The 20318-nt window shown below is 39.9% G+C and overlaps 1 protein-coding gene across 6 annotated transcripts in view; it reads right to left on the bottom strand.

Moving 5' to 3' along the window:
- Nucleotides 1–20318, bottom strand: part of SLC4A4 (solute carrier family 4 member 4) — a 327443-nt gene that overhangs the window by 84994 nt on the left and 222131 nt on the right. For all 6 annotated transcript variants that reach the window (XM_045858122.1, XM_045858123.1, XM_045858124.1 and 3 more), the window contains 5 exons: nucleotides 15687–15844; nucleotides 8780–8867; nucleotides 7605–7759; nucleotides 6726–6839; nucleotides 4674–4848 (listed from right to left, as the gene is read on the bottom strand). In XM_045858122.1, the coding sequence (XP_045714078.1) occupies nucleotides 4674–4848; nucleotides 6726–6839; nucleotides 7605–7759; nucleotides 8780–8867; nucleotides 15687–15844 (690 nt within the window). The remainder of the gene's footprint in view (nucleotides 1–4673; nucleotides 4849–6725; nucleotides 6840–7604; nucleotides 7760–8779; nucleotides 8868–15686; nucleotides 15845–20318) is intronic.

The raw sequence follows: 20318 nt of genomic DNA, 5'->3' as shown, positions 1-20318 counted from the left end.
CAGCAGTGTGCTAAAATAAAACCTCAAATTTGGAGATGCCAACTATAAATATTCCTTATTATGAGACAAGTTCCCTCAAAATGTACTCTGTTAGCTCCACAAATATCACAAAATTCACAGAATTCTAAAAATCTTACTGCATTCTTTTGCTATGAGATTGTGAAAATAGGATTATATTTACTTCTGGAAAAAATTTTAAATGACTTTTTTCACTCAACCTTCACTAAACTGTGTCCAACCATTCACAATCAACAATGTTGATTTAAGTTAAAATACTTTTTTTGGTTTCCTAAAGCTAAGAACAACTTTTAAATAACACAGACACTTGCCACAAAGTATCAAAAAAAAAAAAAGCTTTCTAGGATCTTGTCCATGGACTAAGCTATGCATAAATACTTATTCAATAGACATTTAACAATTTAATTAGAAGTATCTCAATGAATAGAACAGTATCTCTGGTTGGCAACTAAGGATATAAACCCATTGCCATGAGCTGATATGCACAACCTCGGGCTTTAGCTGTGGAGAGGACATGCTTCAGCATGGCGGCGCTGAAAAGCCCTCACTTCGCAGTATGGCAAGGTGACCAGAGTGTGACTGCAGAGGGACTTACCGAAAAGGATAATGAGAGTAATGAGAATACAGTGAGTGGCTGCACAATTCCTCAGAAATGGTGTGCTCTCATTAAATTCTAAGAACACAAATGATCCAAGACAGGGCTGGATCCTAGAAAAATGTAAGGCCAACCAACTCTTGGTGAAGCACTTCAGTCACTCCCAGAAGCCCCAGCTAAACTTGACCCACACTTAACAAGGAAGCCATGAATACTCACTCTGGAAACCTCAGAGTCCTCTCATGGTCAAAATGCCAAGGTGGGGAAATTGCACAGTCATCTATGTGGCCATTAAGAACTGATTATACTTGAAGCCATCATAGCTTCAACTGTTTTATTCTGAGCACTGAGCCACGGCAAATTATCCATGTGACTCCCTAGATCTGCTTCTAATGAAATGTGCTTGTGTGTGGGGGGGTTGGGGGTACACACATTTATATCTGGGAACGTTCAGTATATGTCATATAAGTTTATTTCTAATTACTAAATATACATACCTTATTATACACATATGATTATATACATATGTGTATATATATATACAAAGCTGAATATATATATATTTGTAGTATTGATTTGTATTTGAATATTATATATACTGGTATATATAACATACTATATATAAAATAGATTTGAATATTATATATATTCAGAGCGGAATATACACTTCAGCTCTGAAATAAATGTTTAAATGTAAAATCCCATCTTTGAGCAGGCAAGGCCTCCTGCACAGAAGCTGGCAGAAGAGTTTGCTTAAACAACAGCAATGCAGTGACTCATCAGTGTTTTCACAACATGCTTCTACCCGGCACCCATGTCTATTTGGAGCCTGACAATAAAGGGCCTGTGCGAACCATCTCTGCGCTGTTTGTTTGCCTTTAAAAAGCGAGGGCACTGTTCTCAGTTGACTCAGTTGAGCTGCTTGTGCTTTTGAGAATAACACATTGCCACATTTATGAAGGCTTGTGATATAACTGAAGGTTATTTCAGCCTGTGCCAGTGCGTTTCTGCTCAATCTTGATGTACTGTGTCAAATAGAGCCAGCAGACCTCACCCCCTAAATGAGCCCACTACGGGTATCTCTTGGAAGTACGGAAAAAAGACGGCTTTATCAACACCCTAGACTCTAAAAGCTGTCAGGATAGGATTCCTATCTATTTTGGTCACTTATCTACAACCCCAGCACTTAAAATAGTGTCTGGCACACAGCAGACATTAAATATTTTCAAAGGAAAGAATCAACCTCTGCCATAGACTTGTGAAATGACCTGGGCCTTAGCACCAAATCCACAGAATGGTCTCTTGTCCCGGTGCCAAGGCAAGAAGACTGCCACTGCCAGCGCATCGGACCTGCTGTGGGTTGAAGTGTACACCCTTACACAGTGGAGATAATCTTCACAATTTCAAATCCCTAACTCCCTGATCCTTAAAATAGATAAAATCAACATATAGATACTTAACATCTCGACCATGGAAAGCATTTGTTTCTCCTCAAGTCTTCAAAACCCAGAAAATAGCTTATTCCATCAGCAAAGCCTTTCCTATGTAATTCCTCATAAAGGAGAAGACTATCCATGTTAATGTTGCACAACAGAATCCTTTACTTTCCCAAGAACTCACCCATACAGAAATTAGTTCACCTAGGAGGGGTCAGCAATAGACTTTAATAGACTTCTCATCTCCACAAAGTTCTAAAGCTAAGAAGTTCAATTCAGTGGTTTTTATAGGCAATAAACGCCACATGGAAAGTGTCATAATGTCTCCATCTCAATGAGAAGAACATCCATGAAAACAAAAGTGTTGAAAAAATATCTGCACAGAAATAAACAAACAAACAAAATAGAACAGACTCCTAGATACAGAGATTGGATGGTTGCCAGAGGGAAGAAGGGACTAGGTGGAAAAGGTGAAGGCACTAATAACTACGGATGGGCAGTCACAAAATAGCCCCAGGGAATACAGTCAATAACACTTAATAACTACATAGGGGGCCAGGTAGATACTAGCCATATCAGGGAGAACACTTTGCAAAGTATGTGATTGACCAACCACTCTGCTATACTCCTGAAACTAATACAAAATAATATTGATTATAAGCTTTAATTGAAAAATATTTTTTAAAAAAGCTGCATAAAAGTCTTTACATTCTAAAAGATGAGACAGTTTTGATCTTGCTGCTCTTTCAAAATCCCAGCTCTCTCTTATTTTCTTAACACATGGCAGCCTATATTGTCCGCCGCATGCTGGCCTGCCCGGAACTTCCACCTGTTTTCTCGGAGGATCTGTTTTAGTTATCGTGATGCTTTCACTGGTGAAGACTTAGCTATCCCGTCTGCATACAGTCATGTTTTATAAAAATTCAATTACTGATGTCACTGTTGTACTTTTATGTTTCACTTCTACCTGATGGAAAAAATGGGTGGGGGGGCCCCCTTCTTCGTACACTCCCCACCGTGTCCTGTCCACTGGGTTTCTGCTCCCTGGGCCGCAGGTCTGCCGCTGGGAACACACACAGACATGGGCTCCCTGGCCAGCACAATGCTATTTTTAAAATGTCCATTAGTTGCCAATATTTTAAAATCACCAGATTTCAATCTCTCTTTGAAAATCAGAAAATGAAATAATACTGAGTACACATTCCTGTGGAAACAAGCAGAGTTGTTGAGTGGCAACTGCCTCCTTCTGATAGAACACGGGCTCTCAGGAGTCCTCACAGTCCCCAACTGTGAGGGAGCCCGAGCGAGCCACGTGGAAAAGTCACATGGAGAGACCTGGGTCCCCAGCTCCTGCACACGTCCCAGCCTGGGCACCAGGCATGTGACAAGCTGCCTTCAGGCAACTCCAACCTCAGCTGCATCTCACAAGTGTGTGAGGACCAAAGAGAGGACCAACCCAGCCGAGTCCATCAACCACCCAAACTGTGAGAGGGAAAAGGGTTGTTTCAAGCCTCTAAGTTTTGGGGATAATAATGCAATGGAGTGATAGACAAGAACTAAAACATAAAAATTAATCATTGTATTAAGAAACTAAATGCAATTATTTAAATTAGTTTCTACCTTTTTACTTGGAGCAATATAGATAATCTCCATCATATTTCTTGTGTTTAGGCAGAAATCTAAAACATAAATGTGTGTAGGGAAGGAAAAAGAAGTGGAAGAAAAACAATATCATTTGGAATCAACTGTCTCTTTCTTTCTTTCTTTCTTTTTTTTTTTTTTGGCTGGCAGCACTGAGGACTGTCACACAGGTAAAACAGCAGCAAGTAGTAAAAGAGAAGGACAGAGTTTGAAAAGGGACTGACGCTGGCTCTTGACTTATGAGTCTCACCCCCACTCTGTGTTCAGGTCCTAGCACTAGGCCTATTGTTTTCTCCGTGATGGATCAACTAAAAGTAGTTTTATACATATTTTTCTGATTGGTTGAGGGAACCTGAAGTGTCTTTTCTGTCACTAAAACAGGAGGTATTACTGATACAAAAGGAAGGAGAATGCCATCTGCAAAGTAACCAACAAAGTGTGGTCCACACACAATAAATCAGTCCTGAGTTTGCACAGCTTAATAAGAGGCAGATTTAGGAATAGGAGAAAGAACTCTTATCTCATATTTCTTAAAGCTGAATTCCACTGACAGATAAGCAGATCTACCCGTGAGTAAATCCTGCATAAAGTGACGGTGATTGTGCATTCCCAGAGTGTTCTCATCAAGTTTAACAATGTCGTCCATACACTCCAGGTAGTAGAAGATCTCAGCCTTGTGCCCTGCACAAAATTAAAGCAGCTAATATGCTTTTGCCCAAATAGAACTGTACATCCTCATTTCCTTCCCTTCTTTTCTCCACTGTGACTCAAGCCAGATTTCATCAAGCTATTTTTATAACTACTAAAATGTTGGAAATACAGCAGCAGGCCAGAAGCAAAGTAAAATGCAGCATCCAGAAAAAAAAAGAAAGAAAATCACGCTGAGTAACTGAAAGGCCATCTGCTTCTCACCGAGCTGCGCTGTGGGGATGGGGAGGGAATCTGGGCTGTCCTATTTGTGGCTCCCCCCATACCAGACCCACCTGCATGTTGTCAGTGGCATCCCCAAGCAGTCCTCCAAAAGTGATAGCGTTAGTTACAGTTGCCAGATAAATGAAGAGAATTGCTGACAGCGCCTGGATATTTAAAGCGTCATAAAAATCACTGGCAAAAAATGGTGCTTTCCTTTTTATGTCCTTAATTAGTCCACCGCAGAACCTAGGTAGGGAGACAGCAAACATGTGACAATGTAAAATAAATTACCATTCGATTAACCAAGAGATCACTTATTAAACCACAAAGAATTGGTACTTACTGTGCTTGAATCAACAAGGTACTATTTAACCACTTAATATAAAACCAGAAAACTGGAATAATAAATTTTCTTCTATTTCTTTTTCAGTCACCAAATTAGGTGTCACATACCCTAAAGATCAGACAGTGGGTCTTTAGATGAGAGTGAATTGTATAGACAAATTAAAATTTCTCACCTTATGAAGAAAAACATCTAAACATGTGAGCAGATCATACAAGGACCTTTATAATATTGCCATAGCTTCCTTCCCAGCCTCATTCATTCATTCACTCATTGATTGATTGATTCATTCATTCATTCACTTATCAGTCCATAAATTTTTTTGAGCATCTGTGATATGCCCAAAACTAATCTGGGTGCTGGAGATACAAAACTAAATGATAGAGAAAAAAACAGCCACCCCCAGGAAGTTTACTTTGTATGTGGAGGAGACAAAGTAAAAAAAATTCATGGTGCTAAAAATCAAGGAAAATATGAAGTAGGCAAAAGGATTATTAAGTGCTAGAGAAGCAGTGGTTGACATGTGATAGTGGCCAGAACAGGCCTCCTGACCAGGTGACTCTGGGGTAAGAACCTAGAGAAACTAAGAGAAAGCCATGCAGGTATGTGGTAGACAAGCATCGCAAGCTGAACCCCACTGCAAATGTTAGCAGGTCAAATGACCTATCCATCTGCCAATGCGCCCTCCCAGTCAAATCCCACATCTCAGTCTTCCCCCTGCTGTTCCTTCTGGTTACAATGTTCTTCCTCACAACTCAATGGGTCTCTGAAGTCTTGACCCTCCAGTCCATAGCTCAGACTTCAGCTACAGGCTATCACACATTTTGAGCATTGCCTGTCTATCTTGGTGCTCGGTAGCTCTCAGCTGCATTTGGTGTACGTACTGTTCAGTTTACTCAATACACACAGGGCGGGGCAAACTACAGATACTCAGTGCACTTAGGAAAGATGAAGTATGGAAGAATGAAATCTCAGTCTGCATTGTTTTTAAAAAAGACATACCTTCATAAAATGAGTATCCTACTTGAAATTTTACTTAACCCAAAATGAAATGGAGAACCTAGCAGTGGAGGAGGAAGAACTGTCATGAAAAGAGATTTAGCCAAAGCAATCTGGGAAACCTGACTTCCCATCTGCAGGCCGGGGAAACGGTGACCTATGAGTACCTCAGTTCTATAACATATCACTCACTTTTGAGTTAATGTACAGGACAGAGATAGAATCATGAAAGACTGGTTCACTGTTCATTCTCTCTGCCATATACACCCACCCATTGTCTCTCTGTTTTTCTTTCTAACACCTCCTCACTCACTCACCCCACTCCAGGCACACAGGCCACCATGCTAACCCAGCACACACCAGGTCCCCTGTTGCCCCTTCTCCCAACCCCACTTCTACATGGTCTGACTCCCACCTCCTTCAGGACTTTCCTCAAATGCTGCAATCGTCTTTAAGGCTGCCCCTGGCCACCCTATCTAAAAAATCTTTCTCCCATCACAAACTCCCTATTTCTCTTCTGTTTGTTCTCATAAAACCATCACCACATTCCTCTATGTGCTCACTGTGTGTCTCCACCACTACAAAGGAAGACACACAGGGACAGGGATTTTGGTTCAGTTCATTGCTGCATCCCCAGGGGCTGTGACTATTAGGTACACTAGAAATATCTGTTGGCTGAACAGGTGTGCGACCCAGCAAATAAAATGCTGATAGAAAGATGAAGGGAAATTTAGATCTGAGGAGAACCTTATCATGAGTAGCAAAAGAACCCATCAGTTACCGTCCAGTTCTCTGCAATTCTTCACTGTCCCCGTGTCCTCCTCCTCCGTGGCCTCCGTCATGGGGTGTGTCCCCATTCATCTGTACATTCTCTCCACCCGAGTACATGTTCTTTCTAAGACAACAGAGCCCAAGAGAATATTAGCTTATTGTACTTACCTGCCTCTCAGCTGTGTCATGCACCAGCTAATGAAGAGATGAGCTGAAAATCCTCTGGGAGAAAGGTCATTATTTCCTTCTGCTGTCCTAACAGACAATTCTAAAAGTGTTATATTTAGAGCTAAGATGAATGACTGGAGTAACAGAAAAGCTGAACAAACTGCATATTGTGCAAGCGGCAATCCATTTCACCCGGAAAATAACAGACTTCCAGAAAATGCCCTCTCCTCAATTATTTCACTCACTTTCTTTTGTTTTTTGACTTTTGATTTTTTCCTTATATTTCCCTTTATTTTTAATTATATTTTTCCCATTACCATTTACAGAGGGAGGGCTACTACTCTCCTTCCCCACCTTGCAGTCACCACACTGCTGTCCATGACCATGAGTCCTTTTCCCTTTTTGCTCAATCCCTCCACCCTCATTCACTCAATTTCTCAACCTCTTAAATCTACAGGGCCTCATCTTGTGTAAAATGATCTTTTCACATGCATAGGGAGTCCCCAAAATATCTCCAAAGAATCTCAGAGAGCTCTAATCTGTAATCACCAAACATTCATTTTTACAGTGTCAATGAAACGTATGTGATTCATGTGAGATGAGATAATATGTCAAGTTAAATGGGAGCCTAAGCATATTAGGGCAGTTGCCTGACTCCATTTCCTTTGCCAAACATAACCTCTTTCTCAAGGTTTCACATCCCAACTGCCTGATAATTCACCTTTTGTCAGACGATGGAAGACTCTTAGGAGGCTCTATCCTGATCGCGGGATCCCATTCCCCAGGAGGAAGGACAATGACTTCATCTAGGAACTCATCAATGCCAGCAATCAGGTCCTGCCTGTCTTTTGCTTTATAAGCAATGTCATGGAACACCTAAGGAAACATAAGAAAGGTGCTAACCCAGCACGGAAAGTCTCCGCATACCTCACATATCCAGCCTGAAGAATGCAATCCCTCACCCACTTTAATATTACTACAACCACACTCACATTTCCTGTTATTCTGAATGCTCCAATTTTGGTAATAAACCCGAAGAATATATGGAGAGGCATAAGAAAACAAATGGCTGTTTCTTTTATGTTTTTTTCCTAACAATACTGTAAAATAACATTGCCTTTCACCTCCCAGTGGTATGTAGCATTATTGATATGGTTGCTACAGAAACCAGATGAAAATGATTTGGGAAAATATACTGAGGAGTCATTCCCCAAAATAAAAACTACCAAGACAAACCATTGCCGATAATTCAAGAAGCAAAAGTTCAAGCTGAGTGTTAAGATTGGGTTAAAGCTCAAACACTGCAGCTCTCAAACACACATGTTAGCTATTACAAAAGAAAAATCAGGGGTACACTGGCAACACGGAAAGCAAAGGACTTTAAGGAGGTGACCCTCTGTGCAGCCATGGAAGGCTGAGGAGCTGTGTAAGGGACTTTCAGCTCATCAGCCAGGTGAGAAGAATGGAACAACTGACAAGAGGATTGTGTGCATTCAGGAATATAGACAGGGCCTCTCCGTTTATCTAGTCATCAAGGCAACAACGGAACCATCTAAGGCAGCAAATGCTCCATGTCTTCTATGAAGAAATCCAAAGAAGGTGCTTTCTGAATGCATATCATTTAATCAGAATGATGGGTTGCCAGCCTTCTTTACAGTGAGGTACAGCCATTCGTGGCAAATAAGGTGACATCTACAGTTTCCAAAAGTAAGTTTTATGTTTGAATAAAACACATTTTCCTTTATTTTCTAAACATTTTCCATTCTTAAACCTGATGTATGTTAAACATTATTTAAAAACTTCAAGTTACCATGTCACCTTACAGTAACAGTCAAAGCATAGTACGAAAGCACACAAGTGAGACCTTCAGAGGTCACCATCGTCTGGATTCCCTACCTCATCAGACATCAAGGTAGCGATGGCTCTGCCAATCTCATGATAGGACTTGGCTTTCCCCTTAGGGCCCAGGAGAATGAATAAGAACCTAATGGGAGAGGAAAGAAGGAAAGGCTATAACACACACTTCATCAAACTCAAAATAATAAAACTGAGACACATTTATCCTAGTTCATAAAAACATTAGGCTTAGAATTCATCTTCAAACAAATGTAATATTCTTGACAGTATAACAAACACTCTTTCAACTATCATGAAGCATAACCCATTGTTTAATTTATTTGGGGCAGCATAGAATTTAGCATGAAAACCTGAAAAGCTTCTTCACTGAGAAGGAAAGGTTCATTCAATTTTTCCTTTCTAAACTTTCTTTTCTCCATTTCTACTGAATTGCAGAATCTTTGGGGGAAAAAACATTATACACAATAACAAGAAATACTTAGTACATCTCCAGACTTCTCTGACGTTTCCTTACCCAATATGGGTAACGACATATGATCTTCTCCAGACTTTTAAAAAATGTTTCTACTCAGAGGTGTCTAGAGGTCAGCAAAAACCAAGTCCTCCATAAGTAAGCCACACACTGAGAGCCAAAGTAAAGAAAGAGGAATAGGAAAAAATTCAAAATAAAGCATCATACACATTTAAGGGTTGTTTTGTGTGTGTGTGTGTGGGGGGGGTTTCTTCATTTTCCTTTCCAAACTTGTTTTCTTGATAAAGCTCAAGAAAGCTGAGAAAACTGCTCTGCAGTAAGTAGGTCCTGATACTTGCAATAATAAATGTATCCTCATTTAGGTTCACCTCATCATGGTGGAAGAAATCCCTCACTGATCACTAGTAAAGATGCATGTCTTGACTAGGGTGAAAGAAACCTAATATGTAAATGAATAAGAAAAAATATACTAAAGGCAACATTGGATAAATCCCTGCCTTGCTTATCATCGTGTCTTACCTAACACAGAGATAAGGCGAACAACAAAAATGATCACATCATATATTTGCATAGCTTTTTAAAGCTTGCAAAGCATTTCACATTCATTACCTCATTTAAACTCCACACAACCCTTAGCAATAAGGACAAGTATGCTATTCCTGGTTTTTGGTGAAGAAACCAAAGCTCAAGGAGGTTCATGGATGAGCCCAAAGATTGTGCCTGGTAAATGAGACAGAGTAGGTGGGCCTTCCTACCTCTTGTTCTTTTCAGCACACAGCTCTGCCTGATGTTACCTGCCCAACCTACACACTAGGAGTGTGATTCAACAGAGAAAGGCTGTCCAACAGTGACTCCTTAGGTCATCCTGGGTAAGTATGTTGTGGATATTTAGCTGGGGGCAAGAAATCTTAGGTAAAATGTTATGGGACCAGGAAAGGCTTAGGACTTAGCTTAGTAAAATTTTATTTTCCACTTATTTATTTATATACCTTACTTTAAATAAGAAAGGAATGACAGCAAGTACTCTTCAATTAGGGTCTATTACAAAATGTCCTTGAATAGATAATTCCTTTTTTTTTCATTATAAAATTCAATCCAAAGAAGAAAAAAACAAATTAAGAATGTAAGAAGCTATCTGAAGTATGGGCACTCCAATTTTATCTCAGAAAAACCATAAAGCCACTCAGCACTTATTTGCTTAGAAGCCAGTTCTAGAGTGGGGCAGCAGGCTCACTTTCGAGTGTTACCATAGTAGATGAAACAGCAAAAGCAATTGGCAGGCACAAAAGTCTGTTCAAGGATAAAGGAAGTCATTATTGGAATTGGATTTTAGTTCTTCTAACCCTGAAGTTCAATTGATACTAGAACTCTTTTTCCCTTGAAGCTGGGCCTAAACTATATACCACTACATGTAGTATTATACAGTGTTACTTTATAAGAGTAAAATGTATTTTTTAAAGGAATTGACCACTGATTTGAGTGCAACACATGCAAAAAATATTTAACCACTAAGGCAAAATACAAATTAAGAACAACCTATAATACTGGTTGCATTTTTCCACCCTACCTGCCTGTCTACCGATGGCCAGCCATCAGGAAGGACAGCAAGGGCGTGACTGTAGGCAAAGGGAATGGGTGCAGCGCAGCAAGAGAAAATGGGCATTGGGTTCTTTTACTTGATACATTTTTAAATAATGATGTTCCTTTGCCTTCCATTTTTTATTATTTCAATGTATCTAAATATTAGTTTTTCAGTAATACACATATATAATATCTAAAACCTTTCCAGAACAACTCTGTACCACTTATTGCCTCTTCCTAGAACCTCCATCATAGAGTATAGTCTACAAACACACACTATGGACTTACACATTTATCAACTGACACATGAGGTAATGTTCAGGTTGACTACATGGCAGCAAAGCCAAGATATTCTCTTGTTAACAGTGAGTAAAATACTCTCAGTCATTAAGAGTCCTCAAATGTAAATTCTGTCAGACATTGGGTCACTATTTTAAGAGCTCATGGAATAAGGAAGCCTGTAAGTTAAATCCTATGAGATGAGGGCATACATTTGCTTCAAAAAGTTTTTATTGAATTTATTAGGCTAACATTGGTTAAAAAATAAAATTATATACGTTTCAAGTGCCCATTTCTATAATACATCATCTGTATACCGTATTGCATATCACCATCCAAAATGAACTCTCATTCCATCCCCATTTATTCCCCCTTTACCCTCTTCTACTTCCCCACAACCTCCTTTCCCTCTTGTAAGCATCATACTGTTATCTGTATCTATGAGGTTTTTTTAATCCCATCACCTTTTCCACCCGGGCCCCAACCCACCTCCCTTCTAACAGCTGTCAGTCTGTTCTCTGTATCTACGAGTCTGTTTCTGTTTTGTTTGTTTGTCTTGTTCATTAGATTCCACATGTAAGTGAAACCAAGAACTGTTCTGCTAAACAGTTCCAAGGAATGAGTTGAAGTAGCAGACCAATGGTGAATATAACATATATCATAGCAAAACCCAACATATGAGAATATAATATTTTAGTAACTTTATTAAATTAGACACAAAAGTATAATTCCTCTTTCTTATGTAATTCAATTTTTATATAAGTAATTATATGTACATATACACATATATAAATAATATTCTTCTTTGATGAAAAGTCATTGAGTGCCAAATAGAAATGATACGTTACATATCAGTTAAAATTTTTGCATTACTCCAGTCAGGACCCATTCAGTAAATCCAAGTCCTTAAAATGAAATAGAGAATAAGAGAGAACATCTGGCCATCTTTCAGTTGCAGAAAACATCACCTCAGATCGAGAATTTTACCTGTAGTAAGGGAGACCCTTAAGAAATCTCTGATTTGGACTGCATTGTTGAAGTGAGCGTGAAAGATTTGGGAAAACAGAACAACTTATCAAGTTAAAGTTCCTTCTGCTTGAAACCTGTTCTCTCCCTTTAAACCTCAAGGAAGCGAAAGCTGTCACCACTTTTACGATAGCAGTACATCTTGCCAAACTCAGCTTTTACAGCGTACTGAAAACTGCTTTCATGACCCAAGCTGTTTTTTGTCAATGGACAGATGTTATTTTTAACCAGAAGCTTTTTTCTTTATTAACAAATTAGAGTAAACATCACATTTGTATGGCTGGATGGGCACGGCTAATGTTGACAGCTCGGGGTAAAAAATCAATTTACGTTACTGAGTTCTTTTGATTCACTCATAACCAGAAATAACTCATTGTTAGGACTTTTAACAGTGTCTCGTCGTCTCTGGAATCTTCATGAGGCACTTCTACTCTTGTGAGCTTTTCCATATAACTGATCATGCCTGGGGAGGATGCCTGTGGCATTTTCCACAACAAAAGTAAGTGCCAGATGAACAGTGTCCGGAACCAATGGACGATACTCACATTCACAAAATAATTATAGCCAGAAACAGAGCATAATATCAGAAAAAGAGCCAGCTTTCCTAAACCACTCAATCTTTTTAGAAAGGATGTACACCCCCCTTCCTGATATACCACAGCTATTTCTAGAATAAACTCAGCATTTACCATCCTTTACTCCCTTCTCTGAAAACAACAGCGAATGAAATAACCCATTATTCATATTTAGCAGCTTTGGAAAATGTGGCTGAACTGCAGCTTCCACAAAGGATTCATGAGGGCCACAAACCAACCATAACCAACCACATTACTTATGTAAACAGCAGCTAGCAATCGGATTGTTAAACAAGACAGAATTGAACTAGCAGGACTTCCATCCCAAGCCCTCTACTAGGACGTTTCATGGTTTTGACAAAGTACAAACTACATTTTTAGGCAAATAATTATTTATAACATAAAGTATATATTAACTTACAGTGAAACTAAAAAGGTAAACATTCTAATGTTTTAGAGGGCTAGACTCCCTGAATAGCTATTTGCCTTGGATGTGAAAATCCAGGTCAGGAAAGGACAAACCGATCAGGGGCTTTTATTATTCTTTATGGGAAAATGCTAAAGTATTTTATTCCAACCCATTCTAGATATTGCCTTAGATTCTCCCTAAAAGCCTGGCCTCACAGTCAGAAATCGACAGCTCTATTTCCAGCATTGATAGTGGACCTTCCCTTTGTCCCCATCTTTCAACTATAAAATAGGAATAATAACATTTATCCCCTATATAACTCATAAATATCAGTTAGTAGCAGTCTCTATGGATAGACAAAGATGATAGCAAGCAAAGTACATGCAAGATGCCAGGAAAATCATAAATGCATCCTACTGAGTGACCAAAGCTCAAAAGACAGTTTGTTTGCCTTCCCACAGATGGCAAGAATAGCCCCTAAGTAGATAGCTTCCCTATAAACAGAAAGCTAAAATAGATCAATGAAATAACAGAGCAGAGAAACTTGTGAATGCTACACAAGGGGAACTCCTAGAGCTATACTTCCAAAAAGGTGCCTAGTAGTAATACAGTTTATTATAAATAACAACAATACTAGTATAACTTTCCTCTACCTTCAAAAGGGAAAATGATCATTACGAGATGTGCACACAAGCAGACCTTCAGGTCTCACTGCAGTACAACAGGGTAGCGTGCATGGTGAAGCACATGGCAGAGCACAGAGGCAATGCTTCGCAACGACTCCCACATTCCTTGTGGGATTTCCTTTATTGGATTTCACAGGATGCGGCTATTGTAAACAGCCCCACATTACTCACACACAAAAAACCTAATGAGGCTCCCTACTCAATGATTACAGCTTGCACTGGTTCAGAGGACAGCAAATGGATAAAACTATTTCCTGGAAAAATGTTAACATGCTAGGATATATTGTTCAGATTATTGCCCCGAAATAGTTTTATAACATTATTGAATTACATTGGCTTGAATTGCTGGGCTCCTTTTGCTAATTCCAATGGCGCTGTCTCTCACCTCTAGACTGATGCTGTGCTCCAGCACAGAGGAAAAGAATGAGACAAGCAGAAGCAGATGATAAGAGAGACATGAAAATGGTCATGATTTGCTACTCAATAAACTCACAGTATTGTTTAAGAAAAGTCTTTGAAAGTATTTTTAATTTTAGCTTTTAAAGAAAAATAATAAAAACGGAAAAGCAGGAGCAATTTAACACTTCTTGGCATATTTCTTTTCTCTCAAGCCCCAGTAAAGTTAGCCCAAAGAGACGAAAATAAAACCGTACGGTGTTTTATACAGCAATGGTCTGAGTTAGCTAGCTTGTACCAGGTGACCACTCTGATAGAACTTCAAGACTCTGCTGGCATGTCTTCAAGCAAAAGGCTAAGTTACAGAAAGCACAAATCATGATAACCCCTTTGACTGAATAAGCAATGATTGTCTCCTTTCCTCTGCTCCTGTCCAATGACTGCCTAATGATGACACGTATTATTCACATTTTAAGTGGGAAAGAAAAATGAGGCAAAAATACCTGTATGATCAGAAAGAATGTCTTGTAATCTATAAATATGGAGGCAATGAAAGAAATGTTCTCCTAATTTTCCTCAAAACAAACCTCAAGCCCCTTGTCATGAATCCTGCCCAGGCCATCTGAGATCACCCAGGAGGATGCCTATCCCTTCCTGCTCACCTGGGGACACCTAAAGAAGAGAAAAGTCATCTGTCCTTACACTGGGACCCACAAAAAGCACACACACACACCCAAAGTTCCTATTCATGTGGTAGTTTTCAGACATCAATTTGAAGATTACAAACTTCTCTTCAAACTCTTCTTCAGCACAAGTTTAAGTGAAGCATTAACTTCTCTTCACTTACTGCATTCCATAAATTAAGCCTCCTAATTCTACTGAGCACAGTTGCAGAGGGAGAAAAGCAGGATTAGTTCAAAGATACTGTGCAGTAGATGGAACACATGGTTATAATACACTTCCTTTAAAATAAAAAATTATGTAACATAAGCATAACAGCAAAGTGTGCAAATTTAAGAGTACAGCTTTATAATGTTTATGTACACACACATATATACATATATATGTATACACATGCACACACACACTATACACACACACACACACAATCAATTTTCTGAATAAAATGGAACAACTTAAAGCAACTCTGACCTCTGAACCAATTACCATCTGTATGAGCTAGGGCAAGTTACTTAAACTCTAAGGCTCAGTTTCTTCATCTATAAAATTCGTATACCAACCATTTACACTTTAAAAAATATTATTGTGAGGCTTAAACAGACTAATCCATAAGAAAAAAGTTGTACATGGTCCAAGATATTGTTTTAATTGTCATGGTTACTACTCTGTAACTATTAACTAATGTGACAGCATGAAAGTCAGATTAAACCATACCTTCAAATCATACCTTCCCAATATGCTCACTCTGATATGTCTTCATTCTATTGATTCTCTAGCCTGAGGGAGAAGAGATTCCCCTCTGCCCATACTATAGACACCAGCAGGTCAGGGACCAGCTTACCTTGTGGGCACGGGAACCTCAGTCAGGGCTCCCAGCATGACAGCCTGCTGCAGTCGAACAAAGGCAATGAAAGGTGTATCCAAGAAGTCGACCTCACCAACGAGCACGTTGGAGGCTTCTGCATCACGAGGCAGTTTTTTCATGAACTTGTTCTTCAGCTGCATGGAAAGAGCCAAGAAAGCACAACTTATTTCCAGAGAAGGGAAGAGAAGAAACATCACTCAAGGGAACTCCTTTATATGAGTCCACATGCAACAGGATCCAGTTGTAGCCATTTTCCTATTATGTTTCACTATTCTATTAAACATTTCTCTGTACTTTGGATTAAAAAATATTGAGGATATAGTAGCATGGTTTACACATAAAACAATGTTTACATATAAAACGATTGTTCTCTTATTGATTCACTCACTTAATAAACATGTGTTGCAAGTCTAATAGGAGCCAGGCACTGACCTAAGACCTAGGGAAAGAGGGAAGGATTAACTAATTACATGTCCTCCTTGGGCTCATATTCCATCAAGGGAGAAATAAAATATGGTGTGAAGTAGTGATAAGTGCTAAGAAAAAATAAATAAAGCCAATAAGAGGGTACCTTAGGTAGGGTGGCCAGGAAAGGCCTCTGAAGAAATACATTTGACATTGGAATAAGGGGACAAGCCATGCAAAGATCTGGACACGGAACATTCCAGGCAAAGAGAACGGTGAGCACAATGCCTCTGAGATGGGAAGCAGATTGGCAATTAGAAGAAACAGTAAGGCAAGTGTGATGGCAGCTGAAGGAATAATGGGGGGAAGATAGCAGCAAATGAAGTTACAGAGGCCATAGCACAAATGGGGGGAGGGATTAGATGGTGAGGACCTTGAAGGCCACAGTCAGGAGCCCGGGATATTTTAGGTGGGACTTACCTATGAAAAGTCCAAGTGGAAAGGTGGAGTAGTAGAAAGGCATACATTTCAGAGATATTACCATGTAAATAATACTTACAACCATAGGACAAAATCACACAAGCTTGGGTGTGAGTGTAGCTAGAGAATGATAAGATCTAAACCCTGGACCACCGTAGCTTTTATAGGAATGGGAGAAGCTATCAGCAGAGGACTCTGGGAAAGAGCAGCCAGGGAAGCAGGAAGAAAATCAGGACTTAACAGTCAGGTGAAGGAAGGGCTTAATAAGGAAAGCGTATCAGCTAATCAAAGGCAGCTGAAAGCTCAAATAAATCATAACTAGGAATGGACCAATGGAAAAAGGAAAATGGGCCAGTGAATTTGGTGAGATGGAGGTGCTGGGTGATCTCGACAGGAGCTGTTACCATGGACATCAAGGACCCCCCCCCCCCGTAAAGAATGGGAAATGAGACTACTTCCGGCAAGATGGAGGCATAGGTGGATGCACCGTACCTCCATGCACAACCAAGACTAGAACAACAACAACTTAGAGGCAGAATAACACCCAGAACTGACAGAAAATTTATCTGAATGGAAGTCGGACAGCCAAGAAGTTGAAGTAGACCCGTTCATCCAGACCGGTAGGAGGGGCGGAGACAAACAACCCATCGCGGGTCATGGCACAGAGAACAGGGGGAATAGGGCTTATAAGGCAATTGGGAGCGCGTAAAGCATCTGGGGCACTCCAGATCACAGCAGGTGGACCCTGAGTATGCAAGTGGCAGCTGGCAGACCCAGTGAGGCTGAGATTGTGGAGTAGGACAGAGCACACAACCTAGAATCCCAGGGAAGGGACTGAGGTCCCATGGAGAACGGAGCTACCGCCATTGTTCCCTCTTGACCCCGCCCACACATACGTCACAATCTAGCGACTGGGGTGTCCAGCCCCGGTGAACACCTAAGGCTCCGTCCCTCACCGTAACAGGAGCGACCAGACCCCCCCCCAAAAAAAAGAGAGAGAGAGAGAGAGAAAGAGAGAGACATGTCTCAAACAGAAGAACAGATCAGTGCCCCAGGACTCATCCTTTTGAGTGACTAAGAGATAGCTAACCTATCAGATGAACAGTTCAAAACACTGGTGATCAGGAAGCTCACAGAATTGGTTGATTTTGGTTGCAAATTAAATGAACAAATGCAGGTTACCATAAAAGAAATGAAGGAAAATGCACAGGGAACCAATAGTGATGGGAAGGGAACCAGGACTCAAAACAATAGAGGGGACCAGAAGGAAGGAAAAAAACAACCAAACAGGAAAGAATGGAGAAATAAGAATTCAAAAAAATGAGGAGAAGCTTGGGAACCTCCAGGACATCTTTAAACATTTCAACATCTGAATTATAGGGGTACCAGAAGGGGAAGAGGTAGAGCAACAAATTGAAAATGTATTTGAACAAATAATAAAGAACTTCCCCATGGTGGCAAAGGAAATAGACTTCCAGGAAGTCCAGGAAGCTCAGAGTCCCAAAGAAGTTAGACCCAAGAAGAAACACACCAAGACACATCATAATTACATTAGCCAAGGTAAAAATGAAGGAGAGAATCCTAGAAGCAGCAAGAGATAAGGGGACAGTCACCTACAAAGGAGTTCCCATCAGACTGTCAGCTGATTTCTGAAAAGAGACCTTACAGGCAAGAAGGGGCTGGAAAGAAGTATTCCAAGTCATGAAAGACAAGGACTTATATCCCAGATTACTCTATCCAGCAAAGCTTTCATTTAGAATGGAAGGGCAGATAAAGTGCTTCTCAGATAAGGTCAAGTTAAAGGAGTTCATCATCACTAAGCCCTTATTAAATGTTAAAGGGACTTATCTAAGAAAAGAAGATTAAAAAAACATGTATAGTAAAAGGACAGCAAATTCACAATTATTAACAACCACACCTAAAGCAAAACCAAAAGAAACTAAGCTAACAACTAGAACAGGAACAGAACCACAGAAATGGAGATCACATGGAGGGTTAGCAACAGGGGAGTGGAATGAGGAGAGAGGGGGAAAAGATGCAGAGAATAAGTAGCATAGATTGTAGGTAGGAAATAGACATGGGGAGGGTAAGAATAGTATGAGAAATGTAGAAGCTGAAGAACTTATAAGTATGACACATGGACATGAACTAAAGGGGGGGAGTGGGTGGGAGTGTGTGTGCAGGGTGGAGGGGAGTGAAGGGGGGGAAATGGGACAACTGTAATAGCATAATCAATAAAATATATTAAAAAATGAGAGATGAAGAAATGGAGACACGGAATACAGATAATTATTTTGAAAATTGTGGCTACCAAGAAAAGCCAAAAAATAGCAGGATAGGGGGAGGAAGGCATGCAATAGAAGATTTTTTTAATGGGAAATATGATAACACCTTGGAATGTTAATGAGAATGATCTAGTAGAGGTAGGTTATTGCTGCATCAGAGATAGCAGATAACTTCAAAATCTGCTCAAGCAACCTTGAATTATTGAGAAGAGTCTATCCACACCACGAGTACAGGGGTTATCTTCAGATAGAGAGCTTATCAATCTGAACCAAGGAAAGCAGACTAGATGGGGACAGATGTCTGGTGGCATGAAGATGAGGGCTTCTGAAGACACACATATTTGCAGTGAAATACAAGCAAGCTGACAGCGGGGAGGATGGGGAGGTATGTGCCAGTCTGAGTGTGGTGGTAAAGATGGGAAGTGGTTTTCTTGGAGAGGGAAGGGTGCTTAACCCAGTCACTTTGAAAGCTTATCTGGTAGGTATTATTCCTTATGTCCCTTCCCAACCCCCACTTAGAACAGGGTTGTTTAAGCATCCTTCAGTGAGTGTGAAATGCCTCCTACAGCTCAAGGAAAACTTTTCAATAGTCACAGAAGGATAGAGATAAGAATTTTGCAGGACCATATGAAAGGCAGACTTCTGATATATTCTTATCAATATGAATGTCTCTCCACTCAAGCCAAAAGTTCCCAGTGCACTTAGTATTTTGTGCCATGGATTATCACTGAGATGGCAAGTGTCAGGAATGGCCCAATTTTCCCCATTAATAAAAAAGTTACAGTAACACTTTCTTTTCAATTTCCATTTAAAGAGTTCTTACTTAGGGACAATAAGTGTAATGAAAACTGATCTCTAAAACTTCATCACCCTCAGTAGCATTTTTATGGGATTCTTTCCTTAAATTTAGTACTTTTCTGAGAAGAAAACTGTGAGGCAAAAACAAAACAACAACAAAAAAACTAAAACACACATACAAGGAAGTTGGGGCTAATAATTTAGTGGAAACCTAAAATAAAAAAGCAAAGGCAAGATATATATTTTTAGGCATTAGAAACATCACTACTTCTAAGCAGTAAGGGACTTTTCCAATGTTTATACCCTCAGTCCTCCGTGAAATTAATATTAAAAATATACTTACATTGTAAAGATATGAAAAGAGCAGCCACGGGAAGGGCCTAAAAATGTCAAATTGCCAACACTATCATTATGGCCTAAAGAAGTTACAGTAATGTACTGTTCTCCATAACAGTGTGGGATATGGCCAAGTGGCCCAAACACCTAACAAAACAACACTGCGGGAGGAAGCTTCCTCAACCGTTCCAGAGAGGTCCCATTACCCACAACACAGGACACAGAGCTCTGTAATAATCAGATATCACACCTTGTTGTGATATCTTTGCTCTCTTTGCTCTAGTTAGGCAAGTAATCTGATCAT

This window comes from Phyllostomus hastatus, unplaced genomic scaffold (genome assembly GCF_019186645.2).
Source record: "Phyllostomus hastatus isolate PE091 unplaced genomic scaffold, TTU_PhHast_1.1 phas_scaffold_1674, whole genome shotgun sequence".
Taxonomy (NCBI): domain Eukaryota; kingdom Metazoa; phylum Chordata; class Mammalia; order Chiroptera; family Phyllostomidae; genus Phyllostomus; species Phyllostomus hastatus.
Note: the sequence above shows the minus strand (reverse complement) of the source record. Positions and strands in the feature narration are given on the sequence as shown.